The 22,765-nt window shown below is 47.9% G+C and overlaps 2 protein-coding genes and 1 non-coding gene across 12 annotated transcripts in view; 2 read left to right on the top strand and 1 right to left on the bottom strand.

The window, feature by feature from the left end:
• The first annotated feature begins 63 nt into the window (after positions 1 to 63).
• Positions 64 to 19,733, top strand: LOC114766586 (nuclear pore complex protein Nup205-like). Of its 2 annotated transcripts, XM_028957519.1 has the most exons (43): positions 64 to 114; positions 812 to 954; positions 1,027 to 1,198; positions 1,674 to 1,818; positions 1,932 to 2,091; positions 2,627 to 2,855; positions 2,936 to 3,100; positions 4,084 to 4,259; positions 4,352 to 4,468; positions 5,196 to 5,333; positions 5,426 to 5,576; positions 6,204 to 6,412; positions 6,944 to 7,126; positions 7,222 to 7,272; positions 7,757 to 7,966; positions 8,176 to 8,413; positions 8,527 to 8,716; positions 9,609 to 9,729; positions 9,812 to 9,893; positions 9,981 to 10,154; positions 10,855 to 10,979; positions 11,066 to 11,180; positions 11,281 to 11,430; positions 12,372 to 12,443; positions 12,708 to 12,865; positions 12,949 to 13,029; positions 13,381 to 13,572; positions 13,653 to 13,860; positions 13,930 to 14,028; positions 14,483 to 14,631; positions 14,721 to 14,912; positions 14,989 to 15,110; positions 15,749 to 15,887; positions 16,003 to 16,129; positions 16,432 to 16,502; positions 16,938 to 17,069; positions 17,339 to 17,444; positions 18,177 to 18,343; positions 18,571 to 18,700; positions 18,806 to 18,910; positions 18,997 to 19,055; positions 19,141 to 19,325; positions 19,595 to 19,733. In XM_028957519.1, the coding sequence occupies exons 1-42, from the start codon at positions 87 to 89 to the stop codon at positions 19,291 to 19,293; spliced, it is 5,934 nt and encodes a 1,977-aa protein (XP_028813352.1). In that variant the 5' UTR covers positions 64 to 86; the 3' UTR covers positions 19,294 to 19,325; positions 19,595 to 19,733. The 2 variants fall into 2 exon arrangements, with proteins under 2 accessions (XP_028813352.1, XP_028813353.1); XM_028957520.1 differs by lacking the exon at positions 19,595 to 19,733 and having other exon boundaries at positions 19,141 to 19,479.
• LOC114767528 (U6 spliceosomal RNA) lies at positions 3,540 to 3,642 on the top strand. Its single transcript, XR_003742956.1, has one exon. It is a non-coding gene; the product is annotated as a U6 spliceosomal RNA (small nuclear RNA).
• Positions 19,734 to 21,725: 1,992 nt separating the features above from the next.
• LOC114766592 (FYVE, RhoGEF and PH domain-containing protein 4-like) overlaps positions 21,726 to 22,765 on the bottom strand; it is a 31,915-nt gene continuing 30,875 nt past the window's right edge. For all 9 annotated transcript variants that reach the window (XM_028957540.1, XM_028957544.1, XM_028957542.1 and 6 more), the window contains one exon: positions 21,726 to 22,765. This exon is cut by the window's right edge and continues 274 nt beyond it. In XM_028957540.1, the coding sequence (XP_028813373.1) occupies positions 22,758 to 22,765 (8 nt within the window). In that variant the 3' untranslated portion in view covers positions 21,726 to 22,757.

Raw genomic sequence — 22,765 nt, 5'->3', positions numbered from 1 at the left:
CCAAAATTGATTCTTTCCGGAGGGGAATATTTTTTTATTCAGGCACGCAGGTGGGCAGCCTCGTCGCGGCCACGCCGGAGTTCAACATGGCGGCGCAGATGGCGGTAAATTCGGGTACGCTCTTAACTCTTCAGGTCGAAAGACGTCGCCGCCTTTTTTAAAACTCGGCTCGTCACTTTATTTGTCCACTCACGTCGCCTGTCGGGCCTTTTTGTTTTAAACGTTGAATTGCGAAGTCCGGACGCACCGGTTCGATACGTGCGTTGGTCGTCGCGCAAATAATTCCCAGATAATATGCCGGTCTGTGTGTTCTTCTGTTCCATATTTATTTATTATCTCTTCTTAATAAACCACGTCCCGAAGTGTTGTGCAAAAAAACTGTATTTCTGTGACCGTGCAGAGAAGCTAAATCTTTATTGTAATTGTCACTTTTCGAGGATAATATACAAATAATACACCAGGACACGTAATATATACATATCACTCTGGAATAAGTACTAAACGAATACAAACTGCACTGGATTTTTACAGATTAATGCACACAGTGAAATGGTTTTGCACATTTATGGAGATATAGCACATCTTTTATGAATAAAACAGTATTTAATTACTTTTTCATTTATGTGGGAAGTAAAGGTTCCTTTGATGCTTTGTGGAACGCTCATATCTGCCAATGTTCCTCTGTTATTTGTTCACCCGCTATTTAGTATTGACCGGAGTGCAGTATGTTGTTGAAGTGGACGCCAGGGCAGGTCTAGTCCTCATCTGGAGATCGTGGTCTGACGTCTGCGTGGCTTTGTCTGTTCTGTAGGAGCCAGTCTGTGGGGTCCGCTGAAGGAGTTATGGGACACGGTGGAGGGAGCCATATGGAGAAAGCAGCTGGAGAGTGTCCACCTGCTGGACCTGCAACTCAAGAAGCACAAGCCACAGTTTCTCAAGCTGTTCGAGAACCCGGTTGGTGGCTAACACACACACAGAAAACCTTTGCAACTTCAGGTGATTGAAGTCTTTGTTTTGGTGCACAAGTCGAAGAGCATGGAGCAGAGGGAGAAGGTGCGGAAGGCAAGCACAGAGGGCATCGCCATTCAGGGCCAGCAGGGGGCGCGTCTCCTCCCAGAGCAGCTGACGGCGGAAGCCTTCATCCTCAGTGACCTGTTCGACTTGGGAGAGCTGGCAGCCCTGGAGCTGCTGTTGGCAGGTGAGTGCCACACCAGACACTCGGTGGAGATAATGTTTTAGGGGAGGGGGCGGGAGATTTTCTATAGGGTGGTAGTAGCCTAGTGGGTTACACACTCGCCTATGAGCCAGAAGACCCAGGTTCAAATCCCACTTACTACCATTGTGTCCCTGAGCAGGACACTTAACCCTAAGTTGCTCCAGGAGGGGGACTGTCCCTGTAACTACTGATTGTAAGTCGCTCTGGATAAGGACGTCTGGTAAAATGCTGTAAATGTAATTTTCTGGCTGGACAAAAGCATGAGAAACGTGAAGCAGAATGACCAGAACACTCTTTACACCCATCCACTGCAGGACCATATACAGGCCTGGGGAACTCGTATTAATAGTATCTCACATTCGCATTTTCACCATAGGGTCCCGTAAATGTTTATAATAAACAGTTAATTTGTTAAAACCACACATACACACTCTGACTGTCGTTTCTCTTTTTGTAGGAGAGTTACAGCAGCCTCATTTCCCTGGCCTGACTCGAGGCCTGGTGGCGGTGCTGCTCTATTGGGATGGGAAATGCTGTGTGGCCAACTCACTGCGGTCTCTCATCCAATCACGTCATGGCAAGACCTTCACCCTGGACCTCAGGTAGAACTGCGTTATTGTTCTCGTATACAGGTATCGGTGTGTAGTTGTTCCCTGGATTTTCACGACCCTGGATTTCCTTCTTTTTCCTTCTCCTCTATCTCTTTTGGGCCAAGTGATGAGCTGGTGTCCATCACCACTCGCTTCACCGACGAGCTGATTGCAGAGGGGCTGACGAAGCGCATCCTTAAGCTGGTCTCCGAGATCAGCACGACTCGCGAGTTTGAGCGTTTGCAGAAGGAGAGAGGCCTTGGAAACGAGAAACACAGGAAGAAGGTGCCGGAATGTTGATTCTTGACTCACTGTGAATCTTTTATGATGCTATTTTTAATGTTAGTGCTCAGTTTAATGTGAAGTTGACGTAATGTTAAAATCTTGTTTTGATATGTTTGCTTTCGGTGTGGTCTCAAATAATTAGGGCCCTGCTGAAAATGTGGAATCCGCCATAAAACGCGGGATTTTGTATAATTGGTGTTTCTGGCTGCTGCAGCACACTGCGTGTGTTTCTGGTTGAGGCAGGGCGTCCACATGCCTTTAAAAAAGGAAGTTTGTGTAATATTGTCAAATAGTTCTTTTTAAAAAGCAAAGCATAAATGCCCAAGCACTTTGTTCAACAATGTTATTAAATGTGATTTATCATATTGCAGGTCCTCTTTTTTTCCCCACCCACTCCATAATCACATAGATTTAGGTGAATAAATAGGTTTATAAAGGAAAACATGGAATTTAGAATAATTAAAATGGAAAAAAAGGGAAAAATAAAACTGATTTCATAGAGACCTAGATACTAATTTCCCCTCGTCTCTCCCAGGTATCTGACCTCATTAGAGAGTGCCGCCAGTCCCTGGCAGACTGCCTGTTCGCTTGGACCTGCCAGTCTCCCCTGAGCAAAGATGACACCCTGGCTCTGATTGGCCACTTGGAGGGGGTGACGGCCGAAGCCGACGGCGCGCTGGACAGCGTGAACCTCACCCTGCTCATGGCTTTACTCTACTGCTTGGACATGAGCTTCGTGGAGCAGGGCACCGAGGACAGAGACGGTACACACATGCGCGTAAATGCTGAAGCGTTGTGATTCCGCCGGCCTGAGGTGACTGTGTGTGTGTGTGTTTATATGCAGACCTCCTGCAGGCCATGCCGCTGCTCACCGAGCGGGACTACGTGAACGCAGTGCACACGCGCCTGATGGACGGACAGTCCTGGCAGCTCCCTGGGCTGCAGGCGGTAGTAAGACTGGCTTGGTCCCTGTCCCTCCGGGCGCTGTCCCAGCTGCCTCAGGGCTCAGGTACGAGTCTTCTGCGTTTATGGTTTTATGGCCGGGTTGCTTTGGCGTGTCCTACGCTGTAAATAAAAGATTCCTACCAGACGCCCTTATCCAGAGCGACTTACAATCAGTAGTTACAGGTACAGTCCCCCCCCTGGAGACACTCAGGTAGTAAGGGGGGTTTGGACCTGCTCTTCTGGTTCATAGGTGAGTCCTACTCACTGGGCTACTACCAGCAGGTCTCTGTTTGAGACAGGCAGATTGTGTCCTGTGACTGTCTGGTTTTCTGTCACAGTCTGTGGGGTCATGGACGTCCCTGACGCCTCTTCAGTTCTAATCGCACCGGTGGATCACTTCCCCACAAGCTCCAACCCTTGCCGGCCACATGTTCAGCCATTTCGCTGTTTTCTAGCTGTACGCGGTGACCCACATTACACAGTGCTGTCTTCGTTGATTCTGCTTGCTACGGCTGCACGTATACTAAAATTGGGTCGATACAGAGAAGATTAGCATGGCCCCTGCAAAAGGATGACACGCAAATCTGTGAAGCGTTCCATATTTTAGGGGGCAGTGGTGGCCTAGCGGTTGAGGAAGGTTGCCGGTTCGAATCCCGATCCGCCAAGGTGCCACTGAGCAAAGCACCGTCCCCACACACTGCTCCCCGGGCGCTTGTCATGGTGCCCACTGCTCACTCAGGGTGATGGTTAAATGCAGAGGGCAAATTTCACTGTGTGCACAGTGTGCTGTGCTGCTGAGTATCACATGTGACAATCACTTCACTTAACTTACTTACTTACATCACTTTACTTAAAATATGCTTATTTCTGTCATCTTTTTCATTAAATGCAGAAAGCTGATCACCAAGATTAATTCATATTTAACTTAATCATAGGTCATATAATCGCCGAGCCACACTCACACATGCCAGGTTACATAGTGAACGCAAAATTGGAGTAAAAAAGCTAGTTTTGAATGTCATTGCGTATGTCGTGTTTTTGCCGCAGCTCTGGTTGAATACACCGAAGCAGATGAGGCACTGGCTGACCAGGCCCTGATGGGTGGAGTCTTCCTTTTCCTCACTGAAGGCATTCTGGGATGTGAAGGCTTCTCCCAGGAAGAGTTCTACGCCCGCCGGCTTCATGCCCTCGTCACTGACTTCCTTGCCCTCATGCCCATGAAGGTAGGGGCCTCCAGGTAGATCTGAGATGATCTGACGAATCCAGAAGTTGACAAAATGGCCGCGTGTGTGTGTGTGTGTTCGCGTTCACGCAGGTGAAGCAGCTGCGTAACCGTGCTGATGAGGACGCCCGGCTGGTGCACATGGCTCTTCAGATGGGCAGCGAGCCGCCCGCTTCCATTCGCAAAGACCTGGAGCACCTCATGATACTTGTATGTGTGCACGTTAAGGGTGTTCAAATGCTACTGGGAGCCAGTGGGGCGGATCCGTCTTATATTGTAGAGAAGGAATCTACTCATGCACCTATTAGAACACCCACACAGTAATGTGTTTCAGAAATCTAACCTTGATTTAATAAAGGCGTGGACCACAATCTCCATGGTGACCTAGTGGTTAAGGAAGCGGCCCCGTAATCAGAAGGTTGCCAGTTCGAATCCTGATCCGCCATTGAACAAAGCACCGTCCCCACACGTTTACATTTATGGCATTTATCAGACGCCCTTATCCAGAGCGACTTACAATCAGTAGTTACAGGGACAGTCCCCCCTGGAGACACTCAGGGTTACGTGTCCTGCTCAGGGACATGATTGTAGTAAGTGGGATTTGAACCTGGGTCTTCTGGTTCATAGGCGAGTGTGTTACCCACTAGGCTACTACCACACACTGCTGCCTGGGCACCTGTCATGGCTGCCCACTGCTCACTCAGGGTGATGGGTTAAATGCAGAGGACAAATTTCACTGTGTGCACCGTGTGCTGTGCTGTGAATCACAGTGACAATCACTTCACTTTATTAATTGAATCTAGTTGAATCTAATTCACGCCACTAGTGCATATACACATTCACACCCAGACACAGCATGGTATGCACACGCAAAGTTAGTGTGCAGTTTGCATGAATTATAACTATTCATAATAATCCTTCTTGTTCGTGAATGCAGATTGGTGAGTTCTACAGCAAGGATCCCTTCAGTCTGGAGCTTCCTCTGGAATTCTGGTGTCCAACCGAGTCTCTACAGCACACCACTCTCACAGGCTCTTATCTGGGCATGGCGTTACAGAGGCCCCCCCACAAACAGGTACACAAAGTGGCCGCACGCACAAACCACCTTGTCAACCACAACAGTGGGTAAAATAAGCGCGTGTGTGTGTCTGTGTGTGTGCATTTCAGGTGGTTCTGTCAAAATTTGTGCGTCAGATGGGCGACCTGCTGCCTCCCACTCTCTACATCCCGTACCTGCGCATGCTGAAGGGCCTGGCTAACGGCCCGCAGTGTTCACACTACTGCTTTAGCTTACTGAAGACCAATGGAGCTCCGCACGGTACACACACACACACACACACACACACACGTGCGCCTGTCTACCTCAGCACCCACTAGAGGCGTGAACCTTCACTGGTCTCACAATACGATTCGATTACAATTATCGGTGAATCACGATGCATTTCATCAATGTTTCTACATTACTTCACATTATAATTATAAAGTGAGATGAGAGTTAAGGCAGACATCCGACGGACATCCGAACCGGGTGTTTTTCTGGCATTTCTGGCATGCTCTCATATATATGCTGCATGCAATGTTTTGCCAGTGAATTGCCAATAGAACGCGTATAATGTTCAGAGAGTGTTTATTTCGACCGTCCGTGTGGATAAGTGTGGGGGTGTCAACTGTAGGGCCTGTCAAAGCCCATTGAGACATACTATATGTGATTTTGGGCTATATAAGAAATAAATGTTGAGGCCATACTCCTATCTTACTCAGATTAGGCCATTACCGGCACTACTTTTTACCAAAAATCTTTATACCACCGGCAGAAAATCACCAAGCAACGTCATTATGAAATAATCGATTATGGTTCTGCATTGCGATGCATCGATTATGAGCTTAATTTCAACTCCCCTAACGCCCATACAGAATTGAAATAAATGCAAACTGTTCTTTACAGGAGAGAACCTGGCAGGGGCTGTGGCAGGTAACCCTGTGTCGTGGGAACACCTGTTCCATTCGCTCATGCTCTACCACGAGAACCTGCGCAGGGATGTGCCGAGCGCCCACATACCCCACTACAGACACACGCCCATCAGGGGCATCACACAGCGAGAGCTGGATGGCCTGTCTGCGTTCCTGCAACTCCTCACCACCATAATCACATGGGTAAAAAAAAAAGTAATATACAATGAGACTGTCATGGGTCGTGTTCTGTTATCCGGTATGGATTTTGGGTGTAAAAATCATGATGCTAATATACGGTGAGACTGTCGTAGGTCGTGTTCTGTTATCCGGTATGGATTTTGGGTGTAAAAATCATGATGCTAATATACGGTGAGACTGTCGTAGGTCGTGTTCTGTTATCCGGTATGGATTTTGGGTGTAAAAATCATGATGCTAATATACGGTGAGACTGTTGTGGGTCGTGATCTGTTATCTGGGATGGATTTTGGGTGTAAAAATCATGATGCTAATATACGGTGAGACTGTCGTGGGTCGTGTTCTGTTATTCGGTATGGATTTTGGGTGTAAAAATCATGATGCTAATATACGGTGAGTCTGTCGTGGGTCGTGTTCTGTTATCCGGTATGGATTTGCAGTTTAAGTCGAGTATTTTGTGTGAGAAGCTGTATTTAAAGGGCATCAGTGTTGTTAAAATGCACGTGTGAACAGATTTGCTCTGATTGTGTGTGTTAGAGCGAGAACGCCCGCCTGGCTCTCTGCGAACACCCCCAGTGGACCCCTGTGGTCGTCATGTTGGGCTTGCTGCAGTGCAGCATCCCACCGGTCCTCAAAGGCCACGTGTTGCATGCGCTTGCTGCGTTTGCCAAGTCGCCCGAGATCGCCGCCTCGCTCTGGCAGTCGCTTGAGTACACACAGGTGAGCACAGAACGTTTCAGTAACACACACACACACACACACACACACACACACACCATTTAAAGACTTCAAACTAATCAGCTGTCTTTCTTCAGATCTTGCAAACGGTGAGAACACCAGGACAGAGACAAGCAGCTGGCATAGAGGTGAGGCTGAGCTGACGTGAGACCAAGTGAGGGTGTGTGTCTTGTGTCTGTGAATTTATTGTGATTAATCACATGGTTGTGTGTAGCTTTCAGTAAAAAAAAAAAAAAAATCTAAATTGGTTATCTATGTCACTATCGCAGCAAGATGTGGTACAATTAATTTTTAGCTGCAATGTTCCAGTGCATAAAAAAAAAAAAAACTGAGTACCAACATTGTCCATAGCAACAGAACAATGTTTTTCCGTTTGTTATAATGCACCTATTTCTTAACCAACATTAACTTCAGACAGTTCCTGTAGATGTGGAAAAAGATGACACCTTAGTACGATTTTTCCATTTTCCTGTGACCCAAGGTTTATATGCATGTGCATTCAGAGCCACTCTTTCAAAACACGCAACCCTCGATTTACTGGTCCGCCAGGCCGCCGCTGGCCTGTACCGACGCGTTAACCGCGGTAATTAAAAGCCTCCCTTCTGTGTGCAGGTGGAACTGAACGAGATCGAGTCGAGCTGCGAGGAGTACCCCCTCACGCGGGCGTTCTGTCACCTCATCAGCACTCTGGTTGAGAGCGCCCTGCCTGTAAACCTGGGGGCGGGCCTTCGCGCACCGGGGTTCCAGCCGTACCTGAACTTCCTGCGGGACGCAGTCTTCCTGCCCTTCCCTACCAGAGCTTACCGTCGACCTGCTGAGAAGGTTTCTGTTCCCTGCTATTTCATTCTGTAATTAAGTATTCTTACAAGTCGTCATAGTTTATTATTGCGTATTAATCAATCAGGCCCTCTTAACGTGACATGAAGGGCTGTAGTGTTGGTGTTCATCTACCACAAGGACAAATCAGTACTGAATTCTTCCTTGTTTCCTCGTCTGACTTTAGCTCTGTGACTCCTCCTGTCTCTCTGCAGTGGGAGGTGGCGAATGCGGTGTTGGAGGTCTTCCATAAGCTGCTGAGGGACTATGAGCCTCAGCCGTCAGACTTCCTGTCCGAGACGCTGGAGCTGCAGGGTGAGACCGTCCCGGCCCACAAGCCCCCGGGGCACAGCCTGATGTTCCACCTGCTCAACGACTCTCCCATGTTGTCCCTGTGTCTCAACCTTTTGCACGAGGGCGTCCACCAGCTGGACACGTACGCGCCAGTCCCTGGTCAGCAAACGTCTCCATTTACCTGGGACTGACTAAAACACTTATTTATTTAGTAATCAGTTTTTCAAATCAATCCTGTGTGTGTGTGTGTGTGTGTGTGTAAATGTGTGTAGGCAAGGCGCAGATGGAGTCGGCGGTGCTGCACTGCCTGTGTTTGCTGGATCTGGCCCTGCAGAAGCAGACGGTGTTCATGAACCTGCTGAGAGAAAGCCAGTCGTCGCTGCTGGTCACGCCGCTGGAGCAGCTGCTGCAGGGCGTCAGCACACACAGCCGCAGAGCGGACCACCTCACTAACGTCGCTCGGTATGTACTTGCACACACACACTAGAGGGCAACAACTTTTTTTTTTCCGATTGACTTATGCGTTATTTGAAGACGTCACCTTCTCGTGCGCAATCCCAGCTGTCAACTTGGCATTTTAAATAACAACTATTTCTTATATAGCCCATAATCACATACAGTATGTCTCATTGGGCTTTGACAAGCCCTACAGTTGACACCCCAACACACTTGACCCTTCTGCACACAAGAAAAAAACTCTACGAGTGATACAGAGAGGGACCCCCTTCCAGGGTAGAGTGAGCCTGCAAGTGGTGTCAGTGCAGGGCTGGTGAAAGTTTGTCCAATAATAAAAATAAAAAAGTCCTACAGTTGTAGGGTTGGAGAAGTCCAGAGTGTAGTCCAGTTTCCATCCCCATTTCCAGCTGTCCCTTGGTATTCCAAAGCCCACCATACCACATCAGTTTACTGTCCGCACTGCACGCATCATCATCACCATGTGTCTATTGTGTCTATTGAATGCAGATAATAGACCGTGCAGTTCATTTTAGGGCAGTGGTGGCCTAGCGGTTAAGGAAGTGGCCCCGTAATCAGAAGGTTGCAGGTTCGAATCCCGATCTGCCAAGGTGCACCTGAGGTGCCACTGAGCAAAGCGCCTGTCATGGCTGCCCACTGCTCACTCAAGGTGATGGGTTAAATGCAGAGGACAAATTTCACTGTGTGCACCGTGTGCTGTGCTGCTGTGTATCATATGTGACAATCACTTCACTTTATGGTGAAGAATAATCCTTTCGCAAGAAACAGAAAAAATGTGTAACGTGTCATCAAAACTGCCTTTCTGTTAATGCACTAATACACACACACCCACACACACCCTCCCAGGTTCAAGACTGAATTCCATATAAATCCTTTTCAGCTACCTGTACCACAGTAATTCCAACCCAGAAGCTGCGTTTCAGAGCGCCAAGATCCTGGGCCACATTGCACGCTACCCCAACATCCAGAGCCGCCTGGTGGGGGACTTCACACACGATCAGGTGGGAGCGGCCGGGCTGTGGCGCCACCTTTTCACGGTGTATGCTGGTGTCGGCCGTGGTCTGAGCAGAGTTTGTGTTGCAGGCTGTCAGTGAGAAGCTCATGGCTGGATTTGTGGAATGTTTGGACAGCGAGGAAGCGGAGGAAGGAGTGGATAAGGCAGACGGTGAGATTATGGACTTATTTATGATAGAAATATGGTGAGCTATTGACATTTACGCTCTAACATCGATTGAAATGATTACGTTCCAAGATTCTGGAGGAGACGACCCAGCAAAACGCGTGTCCCATATTAGACACGACACCCAGATCCACATCCTGAACCTCCTCATTACTTCGCTGGAGCTGAAGAGCCCCAACTTGGCTCTATACCTGCTGGGCTACGAGTTCACGAAGCCGGTGTCCTCCACCAACCTACAGGACCCTGGTAAGACACACAAACATCACATCGAGTCATCAATATACCACAAACTTTTTCATGTAAGCACTAGCGGTGCAACGTTGTTCAGTAAAATACAGAAGTCCAGACTGCCCTGCACGGTCCAGTATGCCGTTATGGTCCATGGGATTTAGTTTTTTCTCTTCATTTTGAAATTAGTCCTGAAATGTCCAGGGATTTTTGCAGGGACGGTCTTTAGTCCATCGGCGCTTACAGTTTAGCCTGCCAAGCTGTAATTGCCAGTAGGTGAGAGCCCCTTACCCTCGAGTTAATGTTTAATCACTGTTGTGCCTCCGTGCAGCCAAAGAACAACTGTGTATCGTAAATGCTTTTGAAAAGACGTACCGTGGCACTTTAGATCAAGCACAAGAAGATAACCTTATGCACCGTACCGAAAACTAACCAGAACAGAGGTTCCCCTGTCACACCCCTAGTAAACACCCATTTACATTTACAGTTTTTACCAGATGCCCTTATCCAGAGCGACTTACAATCAGTAGTTAGAGTGACAGTCCCCCCCTGAAGACATTCAGGGTCAAGTGTCTTGCTCAGGGACACAATGGTAGTAAGTGGGGTTTGAACCTGGGTCATTGGTTCATAGGCGAGTGTGTTACCCACTAGGCTACTACCACCCTATGTCTTCCCCCAACACGAGTCTATGCATAACTTACAATATTCCATCACACAGGAGTGCTTGGCTGTCCACGCAGCTGCTTGCATGCAATTCTGGGTCTCCTGCGGAGGGGCAGTGAGAGGCGATCAGGACCCGAGATCACGCAGGAGGCTCCTCACCTGGCCGAGCTCTGTTACCAGGTAAAAGATATATACACACTTACACATACTACTCTGGGCAACCAAGCAGGTTATGTGTGAAGGCTCATCTTCTCTCTCTGTTACAGGTGATCTACCTGCTCTGTGCGAGTTCGGAGACATCTGGTCCCACCATGCGCTACCTGAGGACCAGTCAGGACTTCCTGTTCTCCCAGCTGCAGCACTTGCCCTTCGTACTGCCAGGTCTGTCTTCCCAACTTTCCGCGGCCAGTCTGATTCGCTCCTTTTAATTTGAACACATGCACGAATGAAAAAAAAAATAATAATTTGTGACTGTCTCTAGGCAACCAGATTGCCGGACTTTACCAGATGTCGTGGTTGATGAAGGCGGCTGCCATTGAGCTGCGAGTGACATCGCTCAACCGCCAGCGCTCGCACACACAGCGCCTCCTGAGCCTACTGCTCAATGATCAACCACACACCCAGCACCTAGGTACACTCACACTCGCTTGGTCAAGCCACGGCACGGTGTGCAAAGGCAACGACAATGTTTAGAAATTACTTGGCTAATGCGTTATGGTAGTAGCCTAGTGGGTAACACACTCGCCTATGAACCAGAAGACCCGGGTTCGAATCCCACTTACTACCATTGTGTCCCTGAGCAAGACACTTAACCCTAAATTGCTCCAGGGAGACTGTCCCTGTAACTACTGATTGTAAGTCGCTCTGGATAAGGGCGTCTGATAAATGCTGTAAATGTAAATGTAATGTAAATGTTATGTAGAATTTTTTTAATTATTTTTTTTAATATATATTTATTGTGGTAATTTTCCAGTTAACAGACATACAAAATCACAAAAACAAAACACATCTCCTTCAGATAGATTCAATACAGCAGCCCACCACATAACTGCACAGGCAAAAAACGTCAGTAATACATTTTTACTCAATGTAACGTTGTGAATAATAATGACAACAGAAATACAAGTATGAATATATAGTCACCAAGGTACTTATAGCAAGAGTGATAGGGGGAGTGGAAATAAATATAGAGATAGAGAACAAATATGTTTGCAAATGTCAGCACTATCGGTAACTTTAACAAGAGAAAAGAAAATAAATGATGACATAAAATAAAAAGCTGTGTATTAACACCTACATTACGACTACAAAGTTTCAATTAGCATTGCAATTATCAGAATTATTTAACAGGTGATTGAAAAGAGGCCTCCAAGAAGCTTCAAATAGATCTATATTTCCAGACATACAATATCTAAGCCTTTCCACATGAAGAGTGTTATGTAGAATTTTATCTACAAAATTAGTTAATGCTGCAGTAACACTTGTGTTCGGAGACGTGGGATAAATCCAACAATAAACACATGATTAATTGTACTGTTTTTTTTTTATGTATTTTTTTGTGTGTCTGTGCAGACGATGGTGAGGTGGGTATGGAGGAGAACCGAAGGTCCCTCAGCTTCCTGCAGTTTGACACAACCTCGAAAGGTCAGTCTGCACAGTAGTTGTGGGAATCAACATTTCAGAGACAGCATTTACCAGACGCCATTATCCAGAGCGCCTTAACATCAGTAGTGACGGGGACAGTCCCCCTGGAGACACTCAGGGTTAAGTGTCTTGGTTAAGGGTTACGTTTGAACCTGGGACTTTATGCACTTCAGGTTTTGAGGTGATTATTTGCCGCTAGTCTGCAGTGATGTAGCTGAGTCGCGTAAACAGTTTTGTGACCTCCTCTATCGATGATGTCACCAGTGCGCAGGAAACTGCTCAGCATCCTGGACGCAATCGACTTCACCCAGGAAGTGCCGGAGCTGCTGCAGCTGGACTTCTTCGAGCGCGCTCAGATCGAACAGGTCATGTCCAACTGTGAGCACGTCAATGAACTGGGACACACGGTGTGCAACGTGAAGGTGTGGCCACTCTTCCCTCGCTGCCTTGTCCCAGTGTTTATTACACGGCCCGTGTTTAATTTACTCCGTCGTCTGAATTCCAGCTGCTGCACCGAGTTCTGGTTGCTGAGGTCAACGCCTTACAGGGCATGGCTGCTATTGGACAGAGGCCTTTATTAATGGAGGTGAGGCCTTTGTAATTAGACATAACATTTGTTATGTATGTATGTATTTATTTAAAAAACATTCAAAGGGCAGTTATTAAAAGTGAATTCCATGGATCGGTTTCTCATTCATGGATTAAGCCTAGTCTTAGAGAAGTTCTCTTTTAGTCTAGGACTAGTCAGTTCTTGAACGGCAAACTGACCCTAGATGTTTAATGTTCCAAATCCCTTGATTATGCTAATCAGCATTTACACTGAAATAGACATTGCATGTCATATTTTATTGCTTCTAAATCCAGGTCCTGTAGGAATTTTTGTCTAGTCTCCTGTGCAAATGGCTGAGCTCACGGTGACCTCGCATGTGTCTTGCAGGAGGTTAATTCCATCCTGACCCAGGTCGTGGAGCGGAACCGCATGCGCCGCAGCCTCAGCGCCAAGCGCCACGTGCTGCAGAGCTGGCGCGAGCTGGTGGAGACCATCCTGAGCGCCTGCCCCACCGACCTAATCCCCGCCGACCAGAGGCAGCTGATCATCCGAGACCTGCTGCTCGACCTGCACGACAAGGTGGGCCGTGGCCTGGACTGTTTAGGGGCTCAGATCTTTGTTAGTGGAGCCGTTTAACTCATTTGATTGATGGTGCACAGGTGTTATCAGAGGATGCAGCAGGGGATTTGATGCCAGTCGTGGCAGGCGTGGTCTTTACCCTCACAGCACACCTCAGCCAATCGGTGCTCTCTGAGCAGCAGCAAGGGGCGGGTCAGGATGGCGTGACCTCATCCAGCTTTGCCTCCATCGCAAACTCCGCCCTGCACCTTGTCCTGCGGAAGCTTCTGGACTTCATCCTCTGCACTGGTGGGTGGCCACACTCCCGGGGGGGACGGTGGCTGACCAGCATTATTTATTTATTCATTTATTTTGCAGGTGGGGGTTTCCAGCGACTGCGGGCTCACCTGTACGGGGCGTTGCTCTACTATCTGCAGATCGCCCATAAACCCGATGAACCAGATACGCTGCAAACTGGTGCGCAGACAACACACACACACACGTACAAATAGACTTACAGTCAGGGACATTAATATTGGGACATTCAGTGGGGCAGTGCTGGCCTAGCGGCCCCGAAATCAGAAGCGTGCCGGTCCGAATCCCGATCCGCCAAGGTGCCACTGAGCAAAGCACCGTCCCCACACACTGCTCCCCGGGCGCCTGTCATGGCCGCCCACTGCTCACTCAGGGTGATGGGTTAAATGCAGAGGACACATTTCACTGTGTGCACCGTGTGATGTGCTGCTGTCTATCACAAGTGACAATCACTTCACTTTCATATACTGATGTAATTCCTACACCGTTTACCTGGTTTTGATTTAAATACTTCATAATAAAAAACAAAAAAAGATAGATCAAAACTGTTAGAACTTACAATGTCCCTCTGTTCATGGACCTGACCATATACTGATAAGCGTTTCTGCATCTATAGCCGGCCACTCCATGTGGGAGCGCTTGACCGCTCCTGAGGACGGCTTCACCAAGCTACAGCGGGAGAACCTGGCGATCGTCGAGAGCTACGGCACCACCCTGATGGAGGTGGTTTGCCGAGATGCGGTCGATGGGCACGAGATCGGCAGGGTGTGTGCACCTTCCCTCCCTCCCTCAAGCTATTCCACTTCTGAAACCTCCTGTGTCGCCGTGTACGAATCCCGTTCTCTCTGGCCCAGATGCTAGCGCTGGCTGTGCTGGACCGCGTCCTGTCCATTGACCGCCAGTCCCAGTGGCTGGTGTACCTGTGTAACAGCGGCTACCTGCGCGTGCTGGTGGAGAGTCTGAAGCAGGACGATGCGGCGCTGCAGACGCTGCTGGGCCCCCAAACGCCGCTGATGAAGCCGCTGTACATATACGAGTCCAAGATGGTGAGAACGCGCCTTTGCTTGTATGATTCCTTCATTCTGAAGTGTTTCTGATTATTTCTGTCTGTGTGTTTTATAGGCATTGCTGACGCGTGTTGCCAAGTCCCCCCAGGGGGCGCTAGAGCTTCTGCGTTGTGGCCTGGTGGCTCAGCTGGCGGACTGTCAGGTTTTCCACATGCTCCCTGAGAGCAACTCACACAGGTGAGTATGAGGACCAGCGGCACCCAGCCCAGGTTTTATTACGAGCCTTAATATAGGAAATGCTAATGAAGGATGTAATAGGGTGTTAGTAGCCTAGTTGGAAAGTGAATGTGATTGTCACATGTGACACAGCACAGCACCCAGTGCACACGGTGAAATGTGTCCTCTGTATTTAACATCACCCTTGGTGAGCAGTGGGCACCATGACAGGCGCCCGGGGAGCAGTGTGTGGGGACGGTGCTTTACTCAGTGGCACAATGGCGGGTTGGGATTTGAACCGGCAACCTTCTAATTTACGGGGCCACTTCCTTACACGCTAGGCCACCACTGCCCCAATAAGATACTGCCCCACTGGTAAGATACTCGCATAGGGGTCGAAGAGCACAAGGTTTCAAAACCCACTTACTGCCATCGTGTCCCTGAGCAAAACACTTAACCCTGAGTTTCTCCAGGGGGGGAATGTCCCTGTACCTACTGATTGTAAGTCTCTCTGGATAAGGACGTCTGGTAAATGCTGCAAATGTAGTAAAGCTTGTGGCATTTTTAATTGTTTAATTAGTCTTGTCTATTGTGAATGTGTGTTTTCAGGGTGTCTTTCTGTGTTTGATTTCCTGACAAATGAATGAATGTGTCTTCAGGGTGTTTGGACCGAGGGACTGCTCAGGATTTATTCCGTCTCCTCTGGACCGGTACAGACAGATCCTGCTGCCGGCACTCCGGCTGCTGCAGGGCATCCTGACCTCCACTGCCACCCACCACCAGCAGGGGGCAGCACAGGTAACATCTGTTTTTTTTATTTTTTAAAATGTTTTATGGGTTTATTTAGATCAAGAGCAACATCCATTTTTCTGAACAGTTACTATACAATGTTGTGTGTTTTGTGTATGTGCAGGTCTTGCAGTGGATAATTGTTCATGCAGACACCATCCAGACCATCATGCGCACACAGGACTTGAATATGGGAGCCCTGCAGGAGCTCTCTCTCATCACAGGCATCATCAGCAAGACTGCACTGCCTGGTGCGTTAGAAATCCACACCACACAATTATACGATTATGGGCGATTGGCCGAGAAAATTTCACCTCGAATTTGTGTGTGTTTTTATCCGATGCCCTCGAATTAAATAAATATCCATGAAACGAGCATGCCGGAGAGGGACTAGCATGTACATCATGCAGTTGAGAGATGCACGAACGCGACGGGATGAGAGGCAGAGAGAACGCCTTTTTTTTGGCCATATTGCCCAGCCCCACGTTCAGCAGCAGCATCACCCAAACATGCATGTGCTGGCCTATAGCCCGGTTTACTGTGTATGTGACAGGTGTTCTGGAGATGGGTGACATCAACAGCACAGCCATGGTCGAGTTCCAGGGCCATGTCAGCAGATTCCAGGTATCAAGTCATCTTTTTCGAAATGTTATCGAATGGTGATTTTCCATTATTATATTCACAGCCCCTCCCCGGCCTCCCGGGGGACCCCAAGTTTACATGAGAGACACACCAAGTTTGCTAGAAAATGTAAAAAGCAAGAGCAGGATGAGACAGATGCACGAAGTGATTCAAATTTGTCCCTATCAAAGCGAGCACCATTAAAAAATTTAGCAAAGCCTTTGAAAGACCATCACTGCGAATGATAGTTTCGAGAGGGGAGTAAATTTGTTCAGATTTAATGTGAATATTACATTTTAAATTTATATATATATATATATATATATATATATATCACACACACATACAAAAGAAAATATAGTTTTGAATGGTGAGCAAAGTTGTTCAGACATAATATTCATATTACTATTAACCCTCGGTTTCCTGCCCCGGGCGTAGCGGCTCTGTCTGTCTCTGCTTGGCCGGTTGGTCGGGACGGAGCGCGTGCGGCTGCTGAAGCAGATGGAGGAGGGGGCGGGTCCCGGCGACCCAGCTGAGCGCCGAGAGGAGATGGAGGCGGCCATGCAGCAGGTACCACACAGGCGAGAGCGAGATGAATTACGAATTCTAAATCCATACGGAAAAAAGCGGCCCAGTTTAACCTGCTGTATATTTCCAGGGCACTAAATTAATAATGTGTCATACTCTTCATCTTGCATTGTATATATAATAAATTTAATTGTGGGGAAAAAATATTTAATTCGATAATTGGCCTTATAATCGTAGCAGAAACGTAGCTCCACACCTCGGTTCTAAAATCACCAGTATGGCCTCGTGTGACAGATGAATCTGTTTGCCAGATCTGTGCTAATATCATGGAGTACTGCCAGACCCTGCTGCTGCAGAGCTCCGCTGATGCCCACTTCAGCCTCTGCCTGTTCAGCCCCACGGCCAACGAGTCTGCGGGTATGTGATGCATCGATTACGAGATTCACTTCAACGCCCGTGTGTGTGTGTGTGTGTGGACTATTCTGCATCGATGCATTGTAGAACATGATTTACATTTACTGCATTTACCAGACGGCCTTATCCAGAGCGTCTTACAATCAGTAGTTACAGGGACAGTCCCCCCCCCGGAGACACTCAGGGTTAAGTGTCCTGCTCAGGGACACAATGGTAGTAAGTGGGATTTGAACCTGGGTCTTCTGGTTCATAGACGAGTGTGTTACCCACCAGCCTACTACCACCACACATGATGGATTATATCATAATGACTTGCTCTGTATTAAAATTCTAGTTAAAAAGTAGCGCCGGTGGCGACTGTTTCTCGCCTGATCTGAGTACAGCGCCGCTCTGGGTAGAAGTTTGTCCCGTGTGGAAAATTCTTTCGAAATTAACGCTCTCTGAACACCAAACCCGGTTTTACCGCACTTTGTGTCCGTGTTTGTTTGGTGTAAAACGCCTGGTTCAGACGTCCGTGTGAACGAGACCTGAGCCCTCATGATGTTTGAGAACATCGTGTGAAGTCATGTCGAAAAATAGATGGGATGCATCGATAATGGTATAGTGAGACCAGTGAAGGTACACACACACACACACACACACACACACACACACACTCCACCCTCTTCGTGAAGCCAGCGAGCAGCCATTCGCGAGAAGCCTGCTGAAAACGGCATGCCTGTGTGCCCCCGTCAGACGCGCCTCCGCCCGCTGTCGCCTGCTCCCGCGTGCCCAGTCTGGGCCTGCTGCTGTACCTGCTGAAGAACAGCACTGCCGATTTCATCCGTTACCATGACAGCCACCGACAGAACCTGGGCAAACTGCAGGGCCTGGACCAGCTCGCTCCCGAAGAGCTTAAAGAGGTACACGCACCCCCCCCCAGTATGAACCACATACATTCACATTCATTCATTGGTCAATAATTCTTAGTACCTCACTACCTTTTGAATATTTATAAATCAGACAAGTAAAAGGCATTTAACATGGTTTAATGTAAGGCAAACTGGCTGAATTTCACATTTTCATTCATGAAATATGAGCTTGTTTGTAATACCTCCAGTACAAAACAGGATTTGTGGTTGCGTTGCAGCTGTGTCAGGCGCTGGTGTCCGGATCAGGGGCGGTGGAGAAGTTGCCGTCGGTGCAGCGGACTCTGCTGGCCAAACGGCGCCTGGTGCAGCTTGTCAACAACCGGGCGAAGCTCTTGTCACTCTGCTCCTGTATCCTAACCCGGTCCTGACCTGGGACCAGAGTCGCGTTACTCGTGGCGGGGGGGGGGATAACAGATCAATTCGATTATTTTCATTGACCACGCCCCTCCTCAGACGTTATTGAAACGTCTCTGTTCGTCCTCTGGCGCCATCTGGAGTATTACCTGAACTACTGTACGCCCACCGACCCCAAGGACTCCCTGTTGCCAGGATACAAAGGTGAGGGCCGACGCGAACACTTTCCGGCGCCTTCTGCCTTGCGGGGGCGTGTCTGTAGAATTTGATTCGAGTTCCGTTTTCTCCAGGCTCTGCCGGGGGGCGTGGCCTAGGCTTGTCTCAGGTGACGCAGCAGGACCTTGAGCAGGTGAGGGGTGCTTCAGAGTTACGACCTCTGTGCCCCGATAGTCATGCGGCGACGTTAAACGTCCTGTTTTCGTGTTTGTCTTCAGCTGCAGAGCGACGTGGCGTACAGCTTCAGCGACCAGGTTCAGCGGAAACTTCTGGACGTCGAGACTCTCTTCAGCAAAGGCCGCTCCCGCTGCACCTTCGTACAGGCCCTGGTCCGGCGGATCCGAGGCCTGATCCGTCAGCACAAGAGCTGAAACCCAGAATGCTCCTCACTTCCGGGTCAAAGGTCGCAGTCTGTTCTTGCAACTATACAGATAGACTTAACGTTTTCTATTTGCTTCATTTATACAACAAACTTATGAAATTTTACTTGTGGAATTTTTTTTTCTGGCTTTAAATGTAGATGTTTGTCAAATAAATTTTCTAAATTGACTCTTGAAGAAAATGTTGTCTATTTTTCCAGATTTCCCAGCAAAGACGGAAGTTAGATGTGGTAGTAACGTGTAACGCGTTTCTGTTCGATGCTTGATTTCTGGCTGTGCCTGCTTATTTCAGCCAGATCCTGAGGTGGTGAAGTATCTGCTATTTACCTGGACAACTCGCAGCTCTCTCCTTCTACAACAGCCCACAACCTTGGCGTAACAATAGACAACCTTCTCGACTCACATCAGCAACCTTTCCCGCTCATGTAGATTCCTTCTCTACAATATCGGATGAATCTGCCCTTATCTGTCAACCCAGGCCACCCAGATACTGGTTCAGTCCTCAGTAATCTCACGACTGGACTACTGTAACTCCCTTCTAGCTGGTCTACCACTATGTACCATCCGACCTCTACAACTACTACAAAATGCAGCAGCACGACTAATCTTCAACCTTCCCAAGTTCTCCCACACCACCCCTCTGCTACGTTCCTCCACTGGCTCCCAGTAGCTGCACGCATCAGGTTCTAAATACTGAATATTTAGATGAACTTGTGACCTTCTTCTTGTCTGACTTCTGTATAGAAACTAGAACAGAGTGAATAAAAAGATTGTATTCATAGTTGGGGGTCCTAGTGAACCAGAACTGATCACTTCATCCATGGTAACATGGAAGCACGTTGTAAGTCGCTCTGGATCAGGGCGTCTGCCAAATGCCTTAAATGTAAATGTTAAATGTACCTGTTCGATTGGCTGGGCAATTTGCATAAATTAAACAAGCAGCGATTCATGACACTAAATTATCACAATGTGACATTGTGGTTTTAAACTGACGAGCGTTGAATGAAAACCACGACACACAAGAAATGATTAAATAATACTTGACTTTTGCATTTAATTTTTTTGTTTCTTACAAGGTACACTTTGTATAGGAGGGTAAAGTGCTTTGCTGTTCCAACCATCTTAAGGAGAGAGGAGGTACAGACCCCCGTGGATCAGTGTCCGAAATAACCTTTTTTTCTGTGGGTGTGGCCTGACCCCGCCCAAAAAGTGACACTAATCCGCGTGAGGCAATTCGGAGCAAACTGGATTGGTGCAGAGTGATGCCGTCAGGTTTGTTGAGACTGCAGAGCGACCTGAACCACTGTCCTTCAGAACAGGAAGGGGATATGATTTTTAGTATTTTTTTTTTCTTCTTCATGCGCAGCTTTTCAAGCGTTCGCTGGAAGCCCCTCCCAAAACTGTTCTGTTGGAGGGTCAGAGTTCTGCCGAGTGCACTTCCAACTAGGCACAGCCCAGTGCACTAAAACCATAAAAACGTGGCCTGGTCTTCTGTTCGTGGGATCGTGTTGGACGAAAAGGAAACACAGATGAATTACCCAGAGAAAAAAGGAACAGCGAGTGAGAAAAACAATAAGTGGGAAGTACAGCATGTTGGAGAAGTGGTCACAATAAAAAAAAAAAAAATTAAAAAAATTAACTCCAATAAATAGCCCTTTAACTGAAACCTAGCAAAAAACTAGCAGGTTCACTTTAAATGCATGATGGGAAATCAAGAATAAAAACACTGATTCGATTTCTGTGGTCAAGGTCACTGGTCTACATCTTCGATGGATGGTTAAACTGACTGGGTTGCCAGGGTGCAAATTCTAGGCTTATGGTGGTTGACCCCACCCACAGGACAATAATCACTGATTGCTTGGAGATTTGGTGACCCCGAAGGTCAACCATCCAACTCAACACCTATGTGAGATATTGGAGTCTGCAGAGAACATCTCCAATGGCAGATGAGGAAAGATCTTACTGTGAACAATGGAGTCCATCCCTACAATAAAACCACAGAGACTAGAGAACCTGGAATGGGGAGCACTGAGGATGTCCTGGTGACCAACATCATAGTTGGTCCTGTGTCACCAGAAAACGAGTTCCCCGAGCCTGTCTCTGGTCCTGCAGTGGCTAGAAATGGTGATAGGTGTAAAGAGTGTTGTCGTCATTCTGCTTCGCCGCTCAGAGAGCTCAGACGGTCGGATCAGGAATTTGTCCCCTTATGACATCATAAAGGGGACCGTTTCTCATACTCTTTCAGCCCAGAGAATTTCCCGCCCCTCCTGTAAAACATTATCTCCACCGACCGTCATGGCTTCCAAACGTGTGCAGCATTGCAGTTGCTCGGTGTTTGGATGTAAAAATGAGCAGAAATTTATTTTTTAAAGTCACTCTGAAGAACCAGCGGGTTCATTTAATTTTCACTGAAAAAATGCACCAAACGTTGTGGTTGGTGAATGGTGGTGATGACGTAATTTCCGCGAATGTCCCCTCAACCTCTATTGGCCGCTCTCCTCCTCGTCCCGCCTCGCTCCGCCTCTTTAGCATTTAAAGCTACAAGATGGTGAAATGGCACATCCTGGTAAATCTCACTGTGGGACTGGACCAACGCGGTTGTAATTCTGCACCACGGCTGAACCTCGGAAAGAGACGTCAGAGACAGTAATAGGGGACGCTAAGCCTGAAAATTATAATAGGGGACCTTTAAAACGCAGGCTGGAGGTGATACTGATAGTAAATAACTTCAAAGGCCCAAATACAGAAACACAAGAAAGCATTAAGGACTGAATTAAGGTTCATGATGTCATTAAGTCATGCACATTATACTTCTATAAATTACTTTAAATAATAAAATTAATTACAGGTCTTCTTAAAAAAAAAAAAAAGTACAATTAATGCTCCCATGTCTGATTGTGCCGTGTCTGTTTGGAGGAAGATCCCATTTAAGACAATAGAAGTGACAGCAGTAGTTGTCCACGGCGGAGACATGGTGGCCATGGACCAAAAAGGCGCGCTGTGTACAAACAGGAGAAAAACAAATAGTACAGCAACAGCCGCCAGACTCCGCCCATCTACGCCGGGGGCCGGAGTATGTGCTTCGAGGCCCCGCCCCCTCCGCTGGTACTTTGTCCAATGTCAAGTTCCGGGCTCCGGTCATCAGTAGTTTAGCTTATTGGAGGCGGAGTGAGGATATAAAAATGAGCCTGTGACGCGGCTGTTTTATTGCGGCAGTCTGACTTACATACACACACACACACACACACTCACACACTTACACTCATCTGATCTGAGATCTGTGACTGCGTTTCCAGCGAGCCAGCAGGGATCTGGGTGCAGGTAGTGTTAAACCAGGTCACCGGGCGGTCAGTGTTAATCCTCCTTTCTAATCCAGGTTCTGGTGCGGGGCGGTTCATTCCGGCGGCGGGCGTGTCTGTGTGCTACCGTAACCAATCCAGGGCGCGAAGTGCCGTTTACTCGC

Source organism: Denticeps clupeoides, chromosome 17, assembly GCF_900700375.1.
Source record: "Denticeps clupeoides chromosome 17, fDenClu1.1, whole genome shotgun sequence".
Taxonomy (NCBI): domain Eukaryota; kingdom Metazoa; phylum Chordata; class Actinopteri; order Clupeiformes; family Denticipitidae; genus Denticeps; species Denticeps clupeoides.
Note: the sequence above shows the minus strand (reverse complement) of the source record. Positions and strands in the feature narration are given on the sequence as shown.